We start from the raw sequence: 26,052 nt of genomic DNA, 5'->3' as shown, positions 1-26,052 counted from the left end.
CCTCGCCCACACTTTTTACATCTTCACAAGAGTATGACCTGGTTTTTGCCATCTTGATACCCTCTGCAAAGTTCTTAATAATATTCAGCATCAAAAGTACTATTAGTCTATCTTGTATAAGGACTAGGCAAGTACATTCATATCTCTTTTGAAAAAACCAAGATCAAGGTTTCCAATTGCCAGACACTATTTTACTGGCAAATGTAATAGGCATGCAAGCAAGAAAAAGTCTATCTGTCCCTCCTGGAGCTCTCCAAGGATCAGACTGCCGACACAGAGCACATCAGAAGCCGGCACTTGTCTCAAAGTCAGCAGGCCTCATCAACTTAGGATCACTGCTCAGCCTGACCAATGAAGAAATGGTGGCATGGGAAGGAAGAGCACTGGAAACACATTCTTATGAAATGCTGCATTACCTGAGGATTAGGTTTACAATCTATAAGTCCAAACTGAAGCACCAAACATATCTAGGGTCACGTACATGACTAAGTATTCAGAAACATCCACAAATGCCTCTTACAGTATGCAATTCCCTACTTTTTCTACCAACTACATCAGGAAAAGTCATCAACACCAAAATTCAGTCTTATCACCTAAAAGACAAGATGGAATGTGGTCATTCTCAAACTCTGGCTGTCCTCACAATCAGCTGGGAGTGAGGTGATTAAAAATAGAGGTGCTACTAGGTATTCTTGGCAAAAAAGTTGAAGCTGAATCTGACCAGTGGTAACTTGGTCTAGAGCAATGGTTCTCAATCCTGACTGCTCATTAAAATCACCTAGGGAGCTTTTAAATATTCTTACAGCCAGAAATCCAGACCAACTGCTTCAGAATCCCAAGGACAGGTCTTTGAAATCTCCTAAAGTGAGAGTGTACAGTCAACACTCTTAACCTACCCATCAATTTATAAGAAATAGAGAAGCACAATAAATTACTTCAAAAGAATACATTCGGCAAATTCCAGGCTGTGGGAAATTCTACAGGACAAACAACCTGACTTTGTCAACAAATAAAACTACAAGGAAAAGAAAAGAAGAGACATCAAAGAGGAAGAACAATGTCTGTCCCATTATTGGTGTTAACTTTGATCACAATGGCTGAAGTAAGTGGTACTGAAAGATTTTTTCCCACTATCAAGTTACTAGTTTTCCGTAACTTGTAAAGAAATATTTTGAGGCTCTGTAAAAATATCCTATACCTTATACTTTTGCTCAATTTATGTTAAACACCTGACTGAAACAATTAACTATAGTTGTTGCCAAACAACTATAATTTTTTTTCTATCTATATTTATTAAGTTGAATCCTCTTATTCATTTTGTTGCTGAAATTGTCCCACTTTTCCCCAGTGGAGCGCCTTGAACAGGCTGCCTGCCATGTCCTTTTGATATGTTCTCACCAATTTTTGAGGAATTCATTAATTTCTGGCACCACAAGTTGTTTCAAGCTTATCTTTGTATTTTCTCTGCCCCAGGATTTGAATTAGCCATTTCTCCAGGGAACCTTGGTTCCTTTTACTGACAAGTATTATTCAGAAGTGTCATGGCTTCAAGGCCTTCACAACAGACTGAGTTAAGAACTATATAAACATACACACAACCACCTATCTATATTATGTTAAAAACCATGAGTGCATAACTGAAGCTGCCAATTCCAACCTAACTCTTTAGTTCGGTCCTTTCCATTTCCTTATTTTCACCTCTTTCTTCTTACAGTGAAGAACCTGGCTTTCATCATCACCATTATATGTACTTATTTGCTGTAATCTAGAATACAGAGCAGTTTTGGAGTTCTAACCATACCATTGTGAAAAAAAAAATTACTAACAATATTTGTGTAGTTGTTTTTTTTGCCTTTAGTCTTAGGCTTATAGTTCTTTATGTCAACAGCCTTAGATTAGTCAAAATCCTATATTCCAACCTCACTTAAGTTAGTTCTCCCCATGCCTACCCTTCATTTCCCATATTTGCCTGCTAATACATTCATGCTTACCAGAATACTAAGTACTTTCTTAAAATAAAAAAAGGTAAATAAGAATATGACAACTAGAATCCTACCAACCTTCCTTTCTACCTATCTAGTTCATTATACATTCAATAATGTTTTACATGGTGATAACTGGACCTTTTTTCTGAGCCATTCAGTCAATGTAAGTCTGGTATTAATGTTGGCAGGCCTCTGCCACCCTTCTGGCAATTTCTCTATCCCACTGGACAGAATTCTTGGTTCTTCCCCCCACTCCTTTCTTTGGCAAATATAGTTCATTTCTCATCTTATTATGATTCATAGAAGTAAAGAATGAGTCACTGACTCTTTTCAACTTTACCTATACTTGCCATATTACCTCCAGCTTGAAAAATTCTAATATACACCCTTCAAGAACCAAGTCCTTCTTCAACTGCTTTATAAGGTAAATATGTACTTCTTTCCATGACAGCGCAATTTAAAAAAATCAATCAAATATCCGCTTGTCAAATTTCATTCATCTGATCACAAGTTTTAGATTTTTTTAAATGTCCAGGTCAAATAAAAGCAGTAGTGTTTCATTTAAATTTTCAGCACATAGGACTCTTTAAGTAACATTCAGAAACAGACTCTGGCATTCATTCCCAACTTGTCTGTTGAATGCAATTGTAAACCATCTGTAATCCAACTGAGACAAAAGTCTTACATGAAATGAACAAACCAATCCAAAAGGGCTCACACTTATAATCGACTGTCCAAAACAAACAAACAAAAAAAAACACCTTTTACTCAATGGTTAGGTTTATTTTTTGTAGAATCCACTACTCAATACTTTTGTTTCTGTTAACCAATGACCCAAGTTGCTTTCAAGGACACAATCAGGGAAATGAATTCTCAATCAGTACCTGCTAACAAAAGCCATGTTTCAAAAAAATCAACCCCTAATATGAATAAGAAGAGCAGGCAAGAAAAAACCACTTTTTTTGTACATGGGCAATAAAAAGACAAAGTGAGCTGAAGAGTCAAGTTACACGGAAAGCTAAGTCATCAGAAATTCAGATAGTCTCCCACTTCATTAGTCAGACAACTTGAATTCTGCCTGCGCTGGTACCAGCTGTTTCCTTCCAAGTCAAAAGAAACTGCTACTGCAGTAACACACAGTACCAGTTTTGGTAAACAACAACAAGAGAATAAAAATACAAATCTAAGCTTTAATTAACTCTATTAAACAATCACATTCTGAGCCTACCCCTCAAGAAAATCATTTGTCCTTACATCACTTAGAACATTCACAACACGTGAGTATCTCTAAAAGGAAATGTTACCTAATTGGAGACCAAAAGAATTCTATTAGATATAGTTTACTTGATACAAACAAGTTTGCTTTACATGTCCTAATAATGCTGCCCTTCCCATAAAAAGAATGATGTATTCTCTATTATTAGTAAGATATATAACCAAGTTATTTGTTTAGATGTCTAACTAAATAAGAAGTCCTAAACCATACTACTGTAAGTGGCCCATGTTGGAAGAGAAGCCTACCATTTAGTGTGACTACCTGTTGTAATGCCTGCAGCCCATCTCTACAGACAAGAGGAGCCAGATCCAGCCTCGCATGCTCCATAGTCTCCCAAGCTTTCAGACCTCATTCCTTCTGTTTATAACATTTCCCCCACAACTCTGAACTAATTACTCACCCCTGAGAATCCCATTAGCTATCACAGCTCCTCCAAACGTGTCTTCTTCCCCCCACTACACTGTAAATTCAATGGCTCCAAGAACTGTGGATCACACAAACTTGCACTGGCCATGCCTGGCACACATTTGGTTCTCAAAACTATTAAAAGAACAAAGGAATATGGTAGCGGACTTCTTCCTTAACTGTTTCAACTAAAACTATATGCCTAAACAAAACTGTACATGCCTATAATTAAGAATTAATTAATCCCAATAAGTTCATATTTAAACCTTTTTCTTTCCTGATTTATACTGAAGGAGAATAAAATGACTACTGTCACCCAAAGTAACTAATGAGGTTAAAGAAAGATTCAGTGATCTGCTTTCACTTAAATGCTAATGCTCTATTTACTCTGAATGACAAATAACTGCAGAATACTTGGATGGTTCTTATATTGGTTTGTGAATAATTGGGCTTCTTTCTATAAAAATACATGTTCCCATACTAAAAATATGCCCTGAGAAGAGGGGTGAAAAGTAAAAGGGCAATCAAAAGTCTCTTAGTCAAACAAGTTTCCTGTTCCTCAGCACCTATTTACATTATTTCATCAGGAACTCACTTGTATATTTTTAATTCCTTGCTTCAACCTCCAATTCTTTCACTAAGGTATAATCAAAGACATTGCAAAAGAATACTACTGAACCCAAAGTGTCCCAAAGCAATATGGCATGAGTCGGTAACCTGAATTTTTAGTTGTTAACTATATGGCTTTAACCCTAAGTGTAAAGAACAAAAATTTCTAGTTATGTAACTTTCACAAGGCACTTTCATTTTTAAAAATAAATTAGTTGCCTTAAAAGATCTACAAAAAATACAATGTTTTTATAATTCTGAAGCTTTGAGTTTTAAAAAAAGTCTAAAACTCCTAATTCAGCATACTGTACATTATAAATGTTATGACAGTAGTAATTGGAGGAGGTATAAGAAGAAAAGGACTAGTAGTAATAAAAGGAAAAGATTTACACTTTTCACCTTGTTAACTGCTGGTAGTGGTGCCCAGGGCTTTACTTCCATTACTTCATTCAATCCTTGAAAAACTCCTTGAAAGGACATTATTATTTTCCCATTTTATATATAGGGAATTAAAGGTTGAAGTAGTAATTTGCCCAAGTTAAAAAGAAACCAACAAAATTAGTAAGTGGCATAACCAGGAACTGAACCACTGTCTAACTCTACAGCCCTTTTTCTTAATGATTATACTATATTTAACTTGATAAGATACTCCATAATTTTCAAAGTAAATCAAGTTTAGAAGACTAATTTTACTATGGTAACACTAGATTTAAAAATGTAAGAATAAGGTTCTAGGAAAATATTGGAGCAGGAAACACCAGGAATCTGTCTCCAGACCTAGGACAACAACTGCACTGTAAAAATCTCTCTAATGCAACTATTTTGCATCTCTGGAGTCCATGAAAGGCTTGCAACTTTCAGGAGAAGGCTTAGGTGGTAAACTGCAATTAATTTCAGTCGATTTCAGCTCTTAGCATAAGAGCAGCTACTATCTCCCCACCCTGACACACAGGTACACACACCGCCCCACCCTCCTCTCCCCTCCCATGGCGTTCTTGGAGCAGCTGGCACACAGAGTATGGGAGCCAAGAGGGGGAAGCAAAAAGCACCCTATCCTCCAAATATGGGGGAATCACTGATTGCTGCTTCTGATCACAGAGGCACATACAAAAAAAAAAGGGGGGGGCATCCATTGTTGCTGTACCTTCCCCCGCTGTTGCAAACTTCTCCCCCTCCAGATTAAGTGATTTCCAAAAGATGTAAAAGGCCAGCAACAATTTCCCCCCATTCATCTTTCTTGTCTCCCCTTTTGAGAGTCAGACAGTAAAGACATGAACATTTAAAAGCAAGCACATACATGAAGAAATTAAAGTCACTATGCAGACCCAGGGAATTGCACAGGCTCAGAAATGATCTAAGACCTTAAGGTTACAGCTCAGGCTGATGCCCTATACAGAAAGAGCCTACATTAAAAAAAAGAAAAAAGCAAATCCCAAGGAAGGGGTAGAATCTGATTTCCAAAGTTACTACATTAGATTCAAATGTCCGGTTTTCAACAAAAATAACAAACAAAAAAATCACTAGCCCATTCAAAGGGAAAAAAAGTAAACCCCTTAAAAAGACCTGATGGTAGATCCACTAGACAAAGACTTTAAAACAATGGCATTAAAGATACTCAAAGAACTAAAAGAAGATGTGGAGAAAGTAAAAAATGACATATTGAACAAAATGGATATATTGATGAAAAAAATACAAAACAAAAAATCTGAAGCTGAAAAGTATAATAACTGAAATTAAAAATTCATTAAAGGGATTCAAAGGATGATTCAAGCAGACAGAAGGATAATCAACATTCTTCAAGATATGTCAACAGATACTTAGAATCTGAGAAACAGGAAAAAGAGATTGAAGAAAGGGACCTGTGGGACAGCAACAACCTGTACAACATACACATTGTGGGTGTCCCCCACAAAAAAGAGAAAAAAAGAGGCAGAGAGAATATCTGAAGATACAATGACCAAAAACTTCCCAAATTTGATGAAAAACAAATATAAACATCTAAAAATTTCAAACAAATGCCAATATAATGAACTCAAGGAGAGACACACCAAAACATATAATAGTCAAAAGGCAAATCCAAACAGAGATCTTGAAAGCAGCAAGAGAAGTGACTCACTGCATACAAGGGATCAATAACAAAGATAGCTGGCACATCTGTCATCAGAAACTGTAAAGACCAGAAGGCAGTGGGTTGATACATTTAAAGTACTTAAAGAAAAAAAAAATTAACCAAAACCCTATGTCTGGAAGAAAACTGTCCTTCAAAAGTGAGAGAGAAATTAAGACACTCCCAGATAAAAAGAGTTGAGGAAATTCATTACCACTATACCTGTCCTCAAGGAAATGCTGAAAAAAACTCTGCAGGCTAAAATAAAACAACACTAAACAATAACTTAAAGCCATATGAAGAAGAAAACATTTCAGTAAAATTAAATAACATAGGCAATTATAAAACTAGTATTAGCATAACTTTGTAATTCCACTTTTTGTTTCCTACATGATTTAAGAGACTAACGCATTTTTAAATATTTTTTTGGATACACAATGTATAAAATGTAATTTTGGGAGATCAACAACTAAAAGGATAAGAGTAGAGATGTAAAGGAGTAGTTTGTGTATGTTATTGAAATTAAACTGGTATAAATCCAAATTTAGGATATTATAACTTTAGGATTTTAAATGCATTCTTCATGACAACCACAAAGAAAATAGCTATGGAATACACACAAAAGGCAATGAGATAGAAACTTAAAAATGCTCACAACAAAAAAATCAACTACACAAAAAGGTGGCAGTAATGCCAGAAATAAGGCACAAAAAAGCTATGATATATAGAAACCAAATAACAAAATAAAAGAAGTCCCTCCTTAGTGAAAATGGAAATTTTGAAATATGCTACAATAGGGATGAACTTCGAGGATGTTACTTAAGTGAAATAAACCAGTCACAAAAATACTATGTGATTCCACTTACATGATGTACCAAGACTAGGCAAATCCATAGAGATAGAAAGTATATTAGAAGTTTCCAAGGGCTGGAAGGAGGAGGAATGGGGAGTTAAGCGTTTAATGGGCGCAAAATTTCAGTTTGGGGTGATGCAAATGTTCTGGAAATAAACAGTGGTGATGGTTCAAAAAACTGTGAATGTACTTAATGTCACTGTATACTTAAAAATGGTTAAAACCGCCAATTTTGTTAAATATATTTTACAACTTTTAAAACATTAATAATGTAATATACCAAAAATCTTTAAATTGTATACTTTAAAATGGGTGAATTGTATATCTGAATTTCTAGCTCAGTAACACTGTTTTTTAAAGAGATCTAAGAACAAACATTCCTAACTGAAAGCAACCTTGATGCAAAGAATCTTCTCACTTTCCTCACCCACACACACACTCAAAAAGCGCTGGATACAGCAGGTATTTTTTGAAAATTGTGAAAAAAAGAAAACCAGTATGTATCTAAGGATTTCTCACAAGGTTAAAACAGTAAGACTGTTCAACCTTCTAAGGTTGACAAATATTTTATGAATTCTGTCACATGATTAAATGAAGACACATGGGCTAAAATGGGTATTTCTTGGTAGGTAAGCCAACGTTACTAATAACTCAGTACAACGATGTGTGCTACTAAGCTCCATTCTGTTTAATATTTTATCAACAATTCTACCTACACAGCATGTTTATCCAAGATGACCTCCACTCAAAGTTGGAGAGGAGCAGCCACCTTACACTTACAAGAGCCAAGTGTTGGAAGCAACTTAAATGCCCATCAGTAGATGATTGGATCAAAAAACTACGGTACATTTACACAATGGAATACTACGCAGCAGAAAGAAGAAAAGAACTACTACACTTCGTGACAGCATGGATGGAACTAGAAAGCATTATGCTAAGCGAAATAAGCCAGGGGGCGAAAGACAAATACCATATGATCTCACCTATAAGTGGAACCTAACCAACGAAACAAAGATGCAAGGAAAATAAAACCAGCAACACTGAAAGAAAAAAGAAACCAACAGAGACAAGAGGGATAGAGGGAGGGGTGGGCAGGGAAAAGGAAGAGAAGGGTCAAGTCAAGGAACTTATAGCAAGGACTCATGGACAAAGCCAAAGTGGGTAAGGATTGAGGGAGGGAGAGATGGGAGGAGGGCAGGGGAAAGTCGTGGGGGGTAGGCGGAGTCAAATGTATTTGAAAAAATAATTTAAAAAAAGAAAACACAATTCTATCTACACAGCATGCTTATCCAAGATGACATCCACTCAAAGTTGGAGAGGAGCAGCCACCTTACATCCTAATTCAATCAAGCTTATAAGACTGAACCAGTAAGTAAAGACTACACACTACCACCTTCGCATTTACAAAAGCATACAAGTATGTACTTAACAGAGATAAATGTAAAAACCAAAACTCAAAAACCAACTACTAAAGTACCAGATGATACGACTCTAGAATAACACACATGTGTAAACTGAACTTGTACACCATTTAAAGAGCTATAAAATTATTTCCAGTGTAACCATACTGCATTATGAGAAGTACAGCTTCCAGACCAAGGACTAATGACTCCAGAGTACGATACAATCCAATCACACCTGAAGGATTCTATATTCAATTTAAAGCATCATTAGGGTCTACAGCAAAGTGGTGAAATTTCTGGAAATGAGGTCTTAAGAGAATTGGTAGAATAAATTAGGAATATTTGGCCTAGAGAATTATGAAGCACAGCACATGGTCACTAACTGATTTCAATAAAAGTTCCTAGATAAATAAAGGATATGACAGGCACCTTCAAATATTTTAAGGACTGTTACATGAAACACAACATTCTGCCAAGATTAAGACCAGAACTACTGTCAACAGGCATAAGTACAGAATCTCCAATTACCAAAACTTTCTAACAGGTAATACTGGTGATTTTTGTATAGGTTAGGAAGTTGGTCCCCTCAAACTCTAAGATTCTAGGAATGGTTTTGCAAAGCACGGGGAGATACCATGGGCTCTTTTCTGCAGCAGAGATTTTCAACCTTTCTCATTTCATGGCACACACAAACTAATTACTAAAATTCTGCAGCACACCAAAAAATATATTTTTTTCCGATCTGACAAAAAAATAAGTATAATTTTGATTCATTCACACCAGGCAGCTATTGTTGTGTTGGCTATTGTCACTTTTTTATTTGACAATTTAAGGGAAAAGAGGTCAGTGCCAGTGACTAAATAGTCAGGTATTGCATGTTTTAAAAATTCTTGTGGGACACCAGTTGAAAATCGCTGGTCTATGGTATTAAGATTACAAACAATGAATTAGTAACTTGTGTTAAGGGAGATACTGTGAAAAGGTTATCTTCCACACTGAAACTGTAAGTTCTAGAACATGGATTCAAAAAACAATGGCAAAATCAGGCACCAAAGTAGATCAGCACGTAAATATTCCTCATTTGACAAATAAAAAACTAGCACCATCACAAATCATGTTCACAATTACAACCAAACATATTTTTCTCCCATACTTACAATGCCTGGGAATAAAACAAGATTTTAAACGCTATGAAATAGTTGTATCCAAGAGCTAATTCTAATCCATTTTCAGTAGAGCAATACAACAACAACAAAAAAAATGCATTCACCTCTGGAGACCAACATGAACCAAACACAAAATAATCAACTTAATTTTTAAAAAAGGAATAAAATCTCTTATTCCTAAAGAGTAATGTAATTTTTAAAATTATATTACTAAGTCACTTTAATGACTTTTTTTTTTGGTAAATAAAAACCTGTTCATTGTTTTTACACAGCAGGTAACAAGAAAGGGTTTAATGTAATAAGCCCATCTCCACTGTCCTACTGCCCAAAGGTAACCTCTGTTAACTGTTTTCTGTGTATACTTCCAGTCGCAATGACTGGTATATACAAGTATATTACAGGGTTTTTTCTGGTTTTTTTCTTTTAAATTACATAGGTAACCACCTGACTACAACTTACTTTTTTCTCTCAATATATCTTGGATCTCTTTCTATTTCACCACACATACTGATCTGCCTCCTTTTTTAAATAGCCAACTGAGCATTTCATTTTATGGTAGTACTTAAATTTAACTAATCCTCTCAATGACAGATGCTTGGGTTATTCTTATCTTTTGCTATTGTAAGTGCTGCTGTAGTGAACATCCTTATATAATTTTTTTGTATACTTGTACAAGTATAGGCACAAAATACATTCCAAGATGTGGAACTGTTGGGAGTTTGTATTTTTTTTATTCTCACAGCTATTATTAAATTGCTCTCCAAGGGGATTATATCAAATAAATTCCGAACAACTGTCAGGAGTTTCCATTTTCCCTGCAACCAGCCAAAACTAAGCATCACCACATTTTTTAGAATCCTTGCCAGTCTGGTAAGTGTGAAATGGTTATTTTAATTTACATTTTTTCACTAGTGAGGTTGACCACCTTTCCATACACCTTTTGCCCATCTGCAACTATGTGCAATGAGCACCAGTGCGCAAACTTCTTTGTATGCTTGTGCCAGTAAAGGTATAAGATACATTCCCAAACAGTATCCACAATATAGAAAGAATCTTACAACTCAACAATAAAAAATCAAATAATTACAAAAGGGAAAAAGCATCTGAATAAAAACCTCTCCAAAGACATGCAATATCCAATAAGCACATAAAAAGATGCTTGATATCATTAGTCATTAGGGAAATACAAATCAAAACCACAACATGATATTGTGTCATATCCCCAAGAGAACAATTTTTTAAAACACCAGAAAATAACAAGTGTTGGAAAGATGTGGAGAAATTAATTAGAACTCTCAAAACATCACTATTGGAAATGAAGGATGGTGCAACCTCTGTGGGGTTCGACTCACAGCACTTCAACTCCTAAGTGTACACCTAGAACTAAAAACATACAGTCACACAAAAACTGGTACATGAATGTTCACACCACTACTATCCATACAGCCAAAGAGTAGAAACCAAACATCCATCAAATGATGATGGATAACCAAAATATGGACGGTATATCAATACACTGGAGTATTATTTAACAACAAAAAAAAAATACATGCCATAATATGGCTAAATGTTGCAAACAAGCTAAAGTGAAAGAAGTCAGACACAAAAGGCACATACTGTATGATTCCATTTACATGAAATATTCAGAGCAGGCAAATCCATGAGACAAACAGTAGTTGCCAGGAGCTGGAGAAAGGAAAGAACAGGAGGTGATGGCTAAAGGGTAAGGGGTTCCTTCTGGGGGTATAGATCAATGCGCATAACCTTGTGAGTATAGAAACACCACTCAATTGTGTACTTTAAAATGGCAACCTTTATGATATGTAAATTATATCTAAAGAAAGTAAAAATTAAGATCTGCAAAACAGTTTAACTCATGATTTACCCCAGTAATAAGGGAATTAGTATTCAGTCTGTAAGTGACTTTGGGTCTAAACCATGCAACCATTACAAAGAAGATTTAGTCAGGGGATTGATTTCAAGCACTTATACGTATGGAACCATAAATGGAATTCCCAAGTGTAGAAGACGTAGAAGTGAGAGCTGTAACTAAGGAACCAAGGAAGTTAAGCCCAAGAGAATGCCAGAGCACAGCTCCTTTCAAATGAACTATCAGCCAAAGCAATTCCATCTGTACCAAACTTACAGCAAATCCAATCCTATTAAAAAACAGATCTTCACCACAGATAAATGGAGGAGGAAAAAGGTTACCATTAGCCTCAAAAAGGTTTTAAGAAATTAAAATCCAACAGGTTCTTTGGGAAGAACCTAAATTAGAATGCAAACAGTTAATAAATGAACCTAATTTTATTACAAATAAGTAACAACCATACAGAAGTAGGGGGAAAATATTACCTAAGTAACTTTGGAAAACAGATTATGACTGTACTTTAAAGCTAAAAACAAATATTGTATTCAAGTTTTAAGAAACTGTTCCTCATAGGGGAATAGGTTTGCAATTCTGAAACTTCTTTTGTGTGCACATTAGGATTGAACAAATAAGGGAATATTTTGTGAATGAGAACCAGATTTCTCATCTTTATAGCAAGAAGTAACAAGGAAAGGAAAAAAGATAAGGGAGAAAAAAAGACTAGAATAAACACTGAGGTATGGGACTGGAACTGGTAGCATCAGTATGAACTCATAGTTTTTCCTTTATATATATACAGATGGGTGGATAAGAACATTTAAATATATGTGTATGTATGTTCCAGCAGGTAGGTAGGTAGGTAGTAACAAAGAAAGGGAACAAAGGGAATCAGACAGTAAGCCTGATTAACCAGGAAAAGACAGCTTCACAGACCCTCCAGGGGAACAGCTGCATCTTCAGTAAAAGGGATGTTAATCCCCAACCAGGAAAGACTGTCTTTCCAATCTCTCTGAAGAACAACCCACCATTCCCCCAGATTAAAAGGGGAGGGATAAATAGCGAGGAGAAGATGCCTTTGATGGGCACATACACAGTAGAGGCCAATTTGGCGCAAGGGAAATCCTTCTACTAAGCTCATGTGCAGAAGCCAGACAAAAAAGCAAACTATGAGGCATGCAGAGCAGGAGCCAAAATGGTGAGCATAAAGGAGAGCAGTCAAACCTGGGAAAAAGACCAGATTGAATAAGGGCTTGAAACCCCAGGAGATCCAGGAAAGGAACTGGATAGGGGAAGGCACCACCATAGTCCCAGGAGGATTCAGGAGAGAGACTAGATAGTTTGAAAGAAAGTTTATCTCTTCCCAAACCCAGGGAAATATAATCAAAGTTTAACAAAGGCCAGAGGCAACTGCCTTCTCTCCCTTTAGCAGTCACACAGGTGAAGTGCAGTACCCATCACAAGCCGGACGGGAACGGAGACTGTGTTGGATGGACTACTGGAGCCTCAGGCGCCAGGTTAACGGCATGCAGCTCTAGGTCTTGGCCCTCCTCCTAGGCTTGGCAGGGACAACTGTGAGCCTGCAGTCCCAGAGGCTGGGCTTCTCCTGCAGTGAAACAAAGCTGAGCCACCTGGTCATGGATGAGACATCACCTAAGCCCTTCCTTTGCTTTTGCTCCAATAAATCTTGCCCCATACCTCAAATACTCCTAAGCATGTATCCCTGAAAAGCATTTCCTGTGATACCATGGAAAAACTCTATTTCCTCCAGCAATATTTTTATTACAATACATACATTTGCTAGCTCTATCTACTGAGACCTAGAAACAATGACACCCCAATAGTATTGAGCACACCTGTCATACCGATCTTGGTTTCTAGGAACCATTCTCCAATAAAATGGACAAGCCTCTTTTTGAGAAATGGTTGATTCTGTGCCAGGTGCAAACACAAAAAATATGACATGCTCCTGGAATATCTTGTGGTAACAAAGTAAATTAGTATTAATAGAATGATGGGAACATTATAGAAAGGAAACAAGAACAAATTTGAAAGCACTCTCAATAACCAAAGCTGAAAAAATCTGAGCAACAGAGTATTAAGATTTTAACCCCTACAGTAAAATAAATATTAAAAAACCATGTAAATAAGTAATTGAACAATTAATGAATAGGGGGGAAAGAGCAGTACTTCTTTTACAGTAAAATTCCAATTAATAAATACAGAAGGAATGACAAAAACAAAATCATCACTTAGCTAAAGCCACATTAGTTCTTGCTGCCAGCAAGAACAGTTAGTAAAGGCAAAAACTGGCCTTGGCCTGAGATGAGACACAGGATGTTTGCAATTTCAAAGTACCACCTCACAAGAGGATAGTATTAATTACAAAAGAATTATTATATTACAAAAGAAAGTTTCTGTTTATTATTAATTACAAAGGAAAAAAACACTAACTTTACAGTGGAGAAACCTGGCAGACACTGCCTTAACTAGAGATTACAGTTAACATAACCAACTATAAGATGTACTAATCACAGGGAAATATCAGGCAAACCCAATTAAGAGACATTCTAGAAAAATAGCTGACCAGTTCTCTTTAAAAGTTTCTGGATCCCAAAAGATTTTAAAAAACAAACAAACAAAAAAGTCTGGGGAACTTAATAGATGGGAAGAGACTGAAGAGGGCCGCTGTGACTGGTATCAGGGACTGTAGTCCCACGCAAGCTGGGGCCTGGGAGAGGCCCTGTAAGACTTTGGCCAGAGCACTGGTGATGCAGTTGATAGGCAGGACCTGATAACTCCGAGGACCCCCGGGGTGAAATCAGGCCTAGAAGTAAATTACAGTCCTTGAAACATGCTCTGTTTCTCTCTGAAGCTCTATTAATCTTATACCAGATAACCAGCTCAAGGCTGGGAAGGAAATTTATAAAATTCCTGGACCCTGACCCAAATCCCATCTGGTACCATGTTTGTTCGTCTTGGACTCCAGCAATTCGGTGTGTCCCTTGCCATTGTCTTCTTTAAATATCACCTATTCTCTGTAAACTTAAGTTACTGATGTAATTAGATTACCTATACATTCCTGCTACCTGTCCCCCGTTTGTAACCTTCTCAATAAAAGCCATTGCGCACAGGGGCTCAGGGCATTCTCTTTGAGAGAGAACCACCTTCCCCTTTCCTTGACAGGCAAATGGCATCCGAAATGATTCCTCCATCCGCAGCGCGTTGGGGGACTTCGCAGGCTCGAGTCCCCGATAAAAGACTAAAAAGGTATGATAACCAAATGCAAGGTGGAATGTCACATTGGATCCTAGACCAGAAAAAGGATAGTTTATAAATGTAAATTTCTTGGTTCTGGTCATTATGCTATGGCTCTAAGATTTTAACATTAGGAGAAACTGGGAACAGGGTATATGGGAACTCTTTATACTAATTTTGTACCTTGATATAAATCTAAAATTATTTAAGTTAAAAAGTGTAAAAGATTTTAGAATAACCTCTGCAAGTAAAGCAAATCTTTCTTCTATAGTTCGAAGGAAGTTAAATAATTAAAAAACAGTTAAACACTTTATTAACTGTTAAACAATTATATCTAAAAACTTGACATTTTTTTAAATCAAACTAAAAGGTGTACATAATACTCCATTTACTGATAGATCAGTTTGTATAAAATATTCTAAGACCTGACAGCAATGTGGTGGTACAAGGATGAGGGGAAGAGGTATCATATGATATACATATTTTAAAAATCTGTCCATTCTCATTACCATACACTGAACATGCAACTACTGTGTTTTAAAGACTTCAGCTAGCAACAATTATTTTACTAGCAACATTAGAATAAGAAAAGAAATGTTAAGACTGAGGTCCTCCTTTGTTAATGCTATTATACTTTCCTTGTAATTATAGACTAGCCAGTAATTCAACTGTAGAAACAGATGGCAGATTTTTTTATTCCTTCTCCTGGTTCCTCCACCATATGCCAATAGCATTCATTTCATACAGTAGTTAATTAACTGCTTAATTTTACTGGCTATCGCAAACAAAATCCTTATGAAATTAAAGACATGACTGTAGCATCCTTCACATCCTACTTAACTAACCTAAATGGATACAGGTACAACAGGGAGCCACCTAAGCCCTTAAAAGTAATTTGTGGTTGGATATTATAAGCTGCCAACTTTGAATCCTATAGGCTTAAGTTGAATGAGAACTTTGCTGTCACAAAATGTACTGTATTATCAATACATTATTTCCCATTTTAAGTGGTTTTCCTCAGAAGTTTTTTAATTTTTCTAATCAACTATTTTAATATTATGTTTAAATGATCTTAGTTTAATATAAAAAAAGAAGAAGAAAGTTACTTTTAAATTCCACGCTACTATTAAAAGAAAAATTATTGAGTCCAATAAATATTTCACTAAACTCAGGCACCTTTACCTATTAACTGCATGTTATCGATGGAGAAATTAAAGTATAGAGAGATTGAACTGTTGGGCTTTTTTTTTTTTCCTAAAAGGAAAGAGACAGCAGAAAAAGGGGTCTTTAAAAATAAGAATGGTCCCTTGGACTGGCATTGAAAATACATGTGTCCTGTCCCTAACATGAATGGAAGAGCTAGTGGTATGTCCACACTTTAAAAAAGCTACTAAAAATGTACTAGACATGCAAAAGAAAGCCACTTAATGAAAAGCCTAATAAATAAATTTGATGAAGAGTGCTGACTTCAGAGAGGAGTCCACTTGAAATTTTGTAAATGAGTAAAAAGCAAAAGGGCATTACATTCAGGAGGTCTGGCATTTTCAAAAAGAAATAACTCAGAACACTTCAGGTCTTAATTTCAAAGAATAGTAAAACTGCTTTCAAAAAGTTCTGAGAACAAGTAAAATTTTAAGTTTATCCTCACTGATGAGTAGGTAAAACTTTTAATCCAGATTTCAGCATTTTTGCCCTATTGCTGGTTACAAATCATGAAATACTCAAAACCTAAACCAAAGTACAGTCAAAATCACAATTTGATGAAACCATGAGACAAGCATTAAGATTATAAAAGCTAAGCTATTATAGGTTTCCTGGGCATCCCATATGGGCATCCTATGTCTCAGAAATATATGAAAAGCCTGAAATTAGAACTTAGGACACCAATGGCAAAAATAATTTCCTGAAGTAAGGGGAATTAGCATTTCCTGAGCAGCTCTTTCATGTCAGCTCTTTCATCTTACCCAATTTAATCCTGACAAGCCTGAAGTAGAGTCATCATCATCCCTTTACATGTGAGGAAAACAAGTCTTAAAGGAGTTAACTTCCTTGCCTTTGATTAGACCAAGACTTCTTAATCTCCACAACATTGACATTTGGGGCCAGATAATTCTTTGGAGGAGGGGGATTGCAGGGGGGTGGGGGGAGTGCGGGGGCGTGGTGCTCTCTTGTATATTATAGGATGTTTACCAACATCCCTGGCTTCTCCCCACTGGATGGCAGCAGCATCCACCCTAGCTGTGAAGGATCAAAACATCTCTAGACATCGCCAAAATCCCCTGGCAAAATCGCCCCCAGTTGAGAACCACTGAGTTAAAGTGAAGAAGCCATTTTTCACTCAATGGACAACAGCTACATGCCAGACTCTATTCAAGTTGAACTAGGGACAAATGAGGATCTTGGCCCTGACAAGCATTAAGACACACACACCCTGACAGTCTAACCTTCAATATACTCCCCTTAGGGAAGCCCCCGCATCAGCTCACTCCTCCAGGAGGTCAGAGCCAGCTTCACTCATCCACTTAATGCTGGCTTAACAGTTCACAGTCAATTCTGACTCAACCTTCCCCCTCCACCTCCACTTCATTCCCTGTATTTAGTTACTGCCCAAGTTCTGCTGGTTTTTCCCAGGAGTAAAAGGTCTCTCTAATGCATCCCTACTCTCCATTCCCTTCATTCTAATATAGATACAAGCCCAATTCCCGTCCTTTTTTCTAACAGAAAAAAATCAGAAGGAACTAATCTCGCATGGCCCCTATAATGAATTAAGGGTATATACATCAAGACGTCACAGGGTAGGGGGCTGGCAGACCTCAAAATATGGTCACATATTTTGTGACCACATTCTTTTTCTGGAGTGGGAAGGAAACTGGAATTTCCTATCTGATTTCAGACACTTTCACAGCCAGATGTCAACTCTCAGTAAGTAACAACAGCCCTGACAAGCATTAAGAAAGGGACATAGCAGAGATTAGTTTGCATGCCATTAAAAAGTGGTTTGTACGCTATTTCTGGCACTTTTACCATGAACTACTTTCACTGCTATAAGGGAATGCAGAACTGAAAGAAGTGAGGTAAGTTTCCCACAGAAAACTTAAACCAACTAGTATTTCCGCCTCGACTATGTATAAACCCAGATGCAGGTAAATAAAGCAAATATTCCACTAGTGAAACTCTAAAACAGATGGTCTAATCACAAAGACACATATATCATATTTTCAATACATATATGAGTATACAGCACCAAAGCCTTATTAGTATGTGGGGAAAAAAGGCTGATTTGGATGAGATCAAATCCAGGTTCTGTTTTAAAGTTGATCTCTGCTTAGGCAGAGAATAAAATTTAACCGTATTAATGATAATTATCATTTATACACTTTAATTAATTAATTACACTTTAACCAATTAATTAATTAATTAGCACCTTCTTAGGAAATGCTTTATCCTTTTTGACTTAAGATATGATTCAAGTAACTTTAAATCCATTATCTGAAATTCATAACCTAACCAAAAGTTTTAATTTACACTTTAATTTATACAGTTTTCAAAAACAATGTTCAAGGAAATTATGATAGGTGATATCCTAAATATTTTGGCTTCAGTTGTTATTTGAGTTTTCCTGTAAAGGGCTGAACATCAAACAGAAGTACTGAGTGGCAATATATTTAGTTTCAGAGCCCTACTGTTACTCTACCTTTACCAGGTTATTCATTTTAAGTAGGTAAATAAATAAATTAGAATAGTTTCTACAGGATGTATCAATGTCTCAGAGTTTTCTAAAAGAATAAAGAATATGTCATGCTAAATTGCTGTATTTCCTCTTGGGAGACACAAGTTTAGGTCAGCACTTTCATGCAATGATCAAAAGCCAAGCCAAAAGGCTTTACTTAAGCAAGGAATTATAATTAACTAATTCCAGTTCACACATTCCAATTCCAATTCACACATTCTCTAACATCTGATATATTAAGTTATTCAATAATTCCATTATATTAAGTAATTGCAATTCACACATTTCCTTTAATATCTGAAGCAGAAATCGAACTTGAATTTGATGCCCAATTACAGCCACCTAAAGGTGATGCTTTTGACCCCTACTATTGTCCTTCTCTGTCTATAACTTAAGAAAGCCTTGTGACATTTCATTCAAATTTTTTCTAAATATGTGTATCAAATAAGCCTAGCCTGATCTAATTCACAATTACACAATTTGAGTAATTTCCTTGTAATTCTAAGATGTATGCCTTTGTCAACAGTCATGTAAAGAAAGCCTTAAGATGGAAGACATGAACAAATGCATATCAATACCAGCCATATAAATTCAAGAGGAAATGCATCTATTGAGCCTGATATATTTTTTCCAAGAAATAATTTCCTGTAGGAAATGACATTAACCTAAACTCACCCAAACAAATTTTACTTTACTGCCTTTCACCAACATTTGTCCATAAGAAAATGGTAAAGATAAGGCTGTCACAACTGATGCCTGAAATCTTTATAAAAAGCATTTGTCTTTTAACAAAATACAGGTGGACCCTTTGAACCAATCCTTAGGACATCTTCAAGATGTTACATGTAACCACAGTGTAATTTAAAATTCATCCCAACTAATTATATTATCAAACTATGATGTTCTTTCAAGTTTTAAGGCAAAATTTGACCTTGTCAAACAGATCACAGTTAACCAAGATCTCAAAAGAAAATCAGCCTTGAGCCCCAAGGGGTGTGTTCCCTAGGAAACCATTTTGACTGATAACTGCTTCAGCTAATAGAGTGGAATTCTGCTGACATTAAATGGAGGCTAAAAACATTAAGACAAATCAAGTATTTAGGATTCAACAGTCAGAAGGCTACTGCTCACAAGTATCTCTGCAGCATTCTTCCTCTGCATTAAATTACTACATTTATACAATACTGCCACATACATAATGTTAGTTTTGACTCTTTTCTAGAAAGTGATTAAGAATACTATTTTGCTGACAAAACAGTAAACAAAATAAATTCCATTTTCCATACCTAACAATATAAAATACTGTTATAACCTGGTTTCCTATTCCTACTTGAAGAAATACAATTAAGAAATACAATTTCATCCATTTTTTCCTTATGGTTCTTCCAACTATCCTAACACAATCTTTTTTTTTTTAAGATTTTATTTATTTATTTTTAGAGAGAGGGGAAAGAAGGAAGAAAGAGAGGGAGAGAAATGTCAATGTATGGTTGCCTCTCACACACCCCCAACTGGGGACCTGGCCTGCAACCCAGGCATGTGCCCTGACTGGGAATCAAACCAGCAACCCTTTGGTTCACAGGTTGGTGCTCAATCCACTGAGCCACACCAGCCAGGGCATCCTAACACAATCTTTCTTGAGATAGTCCTAAATGATTAATAATGTGAACCTGAGTAAGTAACTATTTTAAAAAGTAAAGTATAAATAAACCTACTATCATTTTAAAATGCTAGCCAAAGAAATTGGGGGGAATTTATTCTAGACCTATTAGCTCTGCCTATAACCTTAAGTCAAGCATGTCCTGAAATCTTGACAATCAGTACATGTTTACCCATTAGTTAAAGAATCATTAATGGTTATTATTAAATAGTTTAATATGCATTAATTTTGTATTGGCTTTTCTATGGGAAAGGCCAAATTTATTCCAATGGAAAAGTCCAGACTGGAAAAGAGAAACTATTTGCAAAATTATTCAGCTAAAAATACTTTTTCTAATAAGCCATCCCTTTACATATACATGATTGATTTTTTTTAATCAGAGAAAAGGGACTTTACTTGAATATCTCAGATTCCTAAGTGGTATCTGTTTAGATTTGTGACAAACATGCAAACGGGAGTTCCAAAGAATGTGGATAAAATCCTAACCCACAAATGGATGTCTAGGACCAGTCCCTAAAATTCCAGGAAATTAACACTTCAAATGTTTCCAGTGACTGGCAGGAAGTACTGTATTCATGAATGATGCTGGAAGATAAGGCTAAAAATTTGTCAGCCTTTGCTGAGAAAGCCATGGGAGAGGGGTCCAGAAGAATCAAAACTGAAGTGCCAAAGAAAATTACCACAGCTACTGAAAAGGATCCACATAAATGTCATTCCCTCCAACAATTGTAGACATGGCACACTACCAAAGGACTTGCATGCTCCTGGGAGCCACTATCAATTCTACCCTGTACATAACTAGAGATATGACTTATCTACAAGCCGACTGGACGATTTTGTTTCTGGGGAACAAAAGCAATCACTCACTTGTGGGTTCTGTATGTGTCAACCATGTTTTGGGCACTTTGTATACCAGGCTTCATTTATCACTCACACCAACCCTCCAAGAAGGCATTATTCCATTTACAGATGGAGAAACAAGAGAAGCTGAGAAAGCTCAGAAGCTTGGTAACTCATCAGATTTTTAGGACAGGAGAAAAATAACTTGTCAGGATTCAAATCCAAGCCTGTGTCTTTTTACACTGGACCCTGGCTGCTTGGTAGAGCTCCAACTTTCTCTGTGCGCTTTAAGCCATGACAATATAGAAAATTCTGTACTTAACTCCACCCACTTCCTAACTAACTATGACAGCTTCATGGAGAGCATTTTGGCCACTACTGTTTCCCTGTTATCATTCAGCTGTCATAACAGCAACATTAATGACAGGCGGTATATTAGTATGCAAACACTGGGCTAGGCTATTTACAGTTAACATTTATTGAGCACTTAATATATGCCAAATACTTATAAACGTTTACAACAACCTCAAAACATAGGTTCTATCAATACTCTTATTTTATAGATGAAGAAACTGAAGCACAAAAAACTCTAATAATTTACACAAGGCTAACTTACATTAAGTGGGGATCTAGCATTCATATCAGGATGCCTGACTCCGCAGCGCATGTTCTTTAACTCTAGCCTTCTTCTCCCCCCAAAAAATGTGTATATAGTTTCTCATTTAACTCTCTTAACTAGGTAAGCTAAGTATTATAAATCCCAATTTATAAATAAGAAAACAGCCCTGGCCGCTGTGGCTCAGTTGGTTGGAGTGCTGTCCAATAGCCTGAAAGGTTGTAGGTTCCATTCCTGGCCAGGGCACATAACCAGGTTGCAGGTTCAATACCTGCAAGTACAAGGTATTGGGGCATGTACAAGAAGGCAGCCAATCACCGTCTCTCTCTCTCTCTCTCTCTCTCTCTCTCTCTCTCTCTCTCTCATAGCAATGAAAAAATTGTGCTCAGGTGAGGATAAAAAAAACTAGGTAAGAAAACAGATTCAAAAAGGTGAAGTCACACAACTTTTAGTGGTGAAGGCATGAGTGGAATCCATTTTTGTTTCACATCCCTAAGTCGCTAATACACCATGTCAAAGGAAGATATTAACTATAAAAAGGTAAGTGAGAGTAATGCATGTACCTTTCAAAGTGGTCAACTGCTTTTTAAAATTTCTACACTATATAGAAGTTCTTCTTTAAAATGTTTAAATATGAAAAGAGAAAAATGTTATGATACTGAGACACTGATAAAAATGGCCTCTTCATTATCATGAGGCAGAAAACTCCCTCGAGTGTTTGAGAATCTGAACCATCTTTTATTATGAGGCCAAATCACTCCTATTTGGCCAAAAAAGCACAGAGAGGTCCAGTCAGCCACAAGCAAGCACAGAGCTCCCGCCGCACAGCCACTCCCTCCCACCTCAACAGACAATGAGAGTCAGCTTTATTAGTCATGCTCCTTTTCCTAAGAGATCAAGAAATAAACGCAACATCTAAGAATCCACCTACGTTAGGCTACTCTCTTCAGTCTGTACCATTCTGAAAGCAGAAGCTCAAGTTTTAGATGTTAAGATTCAACTACCAAGAAACATGCATATGAATGAATGCACTTAATACAGTCACTTGTGTAGAAAGGACGTGCCTTTCTTAAATCTAGAAACTAAAAGGCAAAGAGGAAAAGGCTTCAAAAAGTGATTTTTCCATACCACCAGACAATCCAAATGGTTTCAAATGCTGCTTCTAAAGACCCAATTAGACACTATAACTCCTCTGCAGTTATACACTTAGTATTACGGAAAATGTCTTCCACCAATTATCCATTCAGAGTGGAACTCAGCAATGTAATTGTGCCTCTCGTCGTATTTCCCACACATCCCGGGGGACTCAGAGAGCAAAACAGATTACTATATATAAGAAACATCTATTTTAAAATTACTAGTCCTACTTAGGACAATCAAGCTTACATTCTCAACAAGGAAAAAAACAAATTAGAAAGCAGCCTGTAAGCTCTACTGCAGCACTTTTTACCAGATACCGTGCAGATTTTTAAAACAAAAAGATACAAAAGGACAAATTGTAACTCATAATTATCTTTTATAGCATCTTGTAGACCTGAAGGAAGAAAAAATAATATCGCACACAAGTCAGAAGTCAATCCAAAGAACTGTGGTTGTTTCAGGAGGGTAAAAAAATCATTTCTTCAGAGTTTTCAACACTTTTAAAAAATAATCAGTGCTGTGTATGAAAAGCATTAAATATTTAAATGAGGTCAAAGGAATTAGTAACACCTGAATGATTACCCAGTGTGTCCAAAGTGTACAGTGGACAAACAGGTTCCCCTGTCAACCTCCCTAAGTGATGTTTCGAAACAGTATGGAACTTGAAAGGAAATTACCTGATAATATTTCATTAATTCATAATTTTTGTGTATGTACTGAAAAAAGTGAGTTTTCCCCCCAAAGCTGCATTTCATTTAAAAAAAAAAAAAGTTTCCTTTCTTATAAATGAATCCAGTCACACACCTTATCAAGACTTGATATTCAAATGTACAGGGATGCAACCTTTCTCTCCCCTCTCTATTTCCCCTTTCTAGTAATTACTTTCAAATAGCGACTTAAATAAACATAGATGCTATCTGAAATGAAAACTTCCTTTCTGTTCCCTAATCTAAAGGTTTGTCAGGAAAAAAGAATCTAGCTCCGTCACCTCACAGAGCCTTATTTCCGAAATACCCTATTTACCAAAATAAAATCTGGATATCCTAAGAAACCAATTGTTTGGACACTTCACAATTAAAAGAAAAAATAAAAGCAGGAAAACAAAAACGTAGGGGGAAGAAAGACAACTTAAAAGCAAACCACCACACCCTCAACTCCGCGTTGCAACCCGTCTGCCAGGGGCCTTTACCTTCATTTTCCATTGAAACTGCACTTGGTTGGTGGCTACAAAGTCTTTAGTGTCAGCCACGGCCACACTGGGAATAGAGAGAGGAGGAAGACAAGGAAGAGAAGCCCCCGGAATCCCAGGCTGTCACCCCCGCTCCCGGCCACGCGTCCCACGGCTGCTCCCACCACCCCTAGCAGCAGCATCTGCAAGAGAAACCAGGAGAAGCGGCGCTGAACGAGCGAGAGCGTGAGGAGGGAGTCCCCAGACCCCGCGCCCACCCCCTCGGTCACCCGCATCATCCCCAACTCAAGCTGGCAGGGCGGCGCCCAAAGACACCCCACCCAACCAGGGTATCCCCGGACTCCCCGTCCCTCAGGACCTGGAAGTTTCTGGAAATGGGTAATAGTGGTGCACTCCCAAAGCCCTGGACCCTCTTCCTCCGGGCAGCGGGAGACTCACCCGCGGGGCTCGCCGGGGCGCCCCGCGCGCCTCCGGCAAAGAGGAACGGCTCGCCGATCGGGGGCGCAAGACGGGAGCCTGATCCCGACGTGAGGAAATAACGACGGAAGGGAGGGAGGGACGGCGGGCAGACGGGGAGGGGAAAAAAAGAGGAGGTGAGGGGCCTGTCACGGTCGGCCCGGCCCGCTCAGCGCGGCCGCGCAGATCTGCTCCCGCCTCCGCCTCCTGCGCTCCGCCCCTCCCCGCCGCCTGCCGCCCGGCGCCCCGGCGCGCCCTGCACTCCCGGGCCCACCGCGGACCGAGCTTTGTCGCTACTACTTCCGCTGCTAGAGGCGCGCGCGCACGCGCACTCGCAGGCACAGGCGGCGACGGCGGAAGTGAAGAGAACGAGGCACCCACCCGGAGTGGTCTCTAGTTGGGTACGGAGTAGTCTGGAAGGAGTGCGTGCGGTCCTTGTGGTGGCTCCTCGCGGGTCCCCGGGGACGGCGCCTGCCCGTTTCTGCGCACCCACTGGGTACGAGGGTCGGAGACCCACCCGCTCCCCCGCGCTGGCCGAGTGTTTTCGAGATACAGCCGCGGGGTCGGGGCAGAAGGGCCGGCACAGTCATGGTCGTTGTCCTCGAGGTGTTTGCCCTCAAAGGCAACTGGTGAAACCCCTCCCGTTGGATAGCTGTTACTATTTCAGTAGGCAACACGAGGACGGCCGACGGAAGGGGCGAGCGCTAAGACACTAGTGTTGTTACTGGGACCTCGCATCCTCACTGACAGATTCCTGCGCTCTAACTGCGGGAGCGGGTCATCGCGGGGCGACTTCCCAAACTTCTATCCCGATTAGCGGGCCTGTTTCAGTGTCTCTGTAATGAGAGGGCAGAGATCAGCCTTTAAGTGTTCAAGGGAGGATTCTGCCTTTTTCACTGATTTCAAGTGTGTGAAACACCAGAGGTTGGAACAACTGGAAACCGAGCGTCTAGAGATGGAAGCTGAATAACGGTCATTACGTTCGGCCACTGGCTATTTCTTTTGCCACTTGAAACTTTCACGTGCTCAGCACCTAACCCAGACTCTCAATAAGTGGATGTTGATTTTTAATATATCTTAGTAAGCCAGGCACGGGAAACATAGAAATGAAATCCTCTCGTACCCACGGCCACTAGAGGGCAAGGCTACACCTGCTGAGTTTGAGCTCATCCTCCTAAGAACTCCCGAGACCGCTAAGAACAAAGCCTTCCCTTATATGCTGGAGGTTTTTCTCCATCAACCTATATACCCATTAAAAAACTTAACCTTTATCTCAAGCCCTGTAACATATTCCGGAGTGCGCGCTAACCACATGTTCCACATCCAAATAAACAAATGGACTAGGCTGCCTCTTTTCCTATGCTATAGCCCGAGGACGTGGTACTAGCCTAGGATCAAAAATCCTGAAAGAAATCCAGCTTTCTAGATATCTTTTAGAAAGCATTGAGATTTTTATTCAGCGAGGTTACTTTTAAATTTCAAAAGTGAAACT

At 38.0% G+C, this 26,052-nt stretch overlaps 1 protein-coding gene across 3 annotated transcripts in view; it reads right to left on the bottom strand.

The window, feature by feature from the left end:
• ATP2C1 (ATPase secretory pathway Ca2+ transporting 1) overlaps positions 1–26,052 on the bottom strand; it is a 133,567-nt gene that overhangs the window by 88,073 nt on the left and 19,442 nt on the right. Inside the window, exons 1-2 of one of the 3 annotated variants that reach the window (XM_054595164.1) lie at positions 24,543–24,663; positions 24,105–24,286 (exon numbers count right to left, since the gene is read on the bottom strand). The exons of 1 other annotated variant lie outside the window; for it this stretch is intronic. In XM_054595164.1, coding sequence (XP_054451139.1) covers positions 24,105–24,110 — 6 coding nt within the window. In that variant the 5' untranslated portion in view covers positions 24,111–24,286; positions 24,543–24,663. Of the gene's footprint in view, positions 1–24,104; positions 24,287–24,542; positions 24,813–26,052 lie in introns of those variants that run through there. One more of the 3 variants, XM_054595166.1, reaches the window with a different exon arrangement.

The sequence above is a fragment of the Pteronotus mesoamericanus genome, unplaced genomic scaffold, assembly GCF_021234165.1.
Source record: "Pteronotus mesoamericanus isolate MK-2021 breed Mesoamerican mustached bat unplaced genomic scaffold, CSHL_Meso_final scaffold_54, whole genome shotgun sequence".
Lineage (NCBI taxonomy): Eukaryota > Metazoa > Chordata > Mammalia > Chiroptera > Mormoopidae > Pteronotus > Pteronotus mesoamericanus.
The sequence above is the reverse complement of the archived record's forward strand: the minus strand, read 5'-3'. Positions and strand labels throughout refer to the sequence as shown.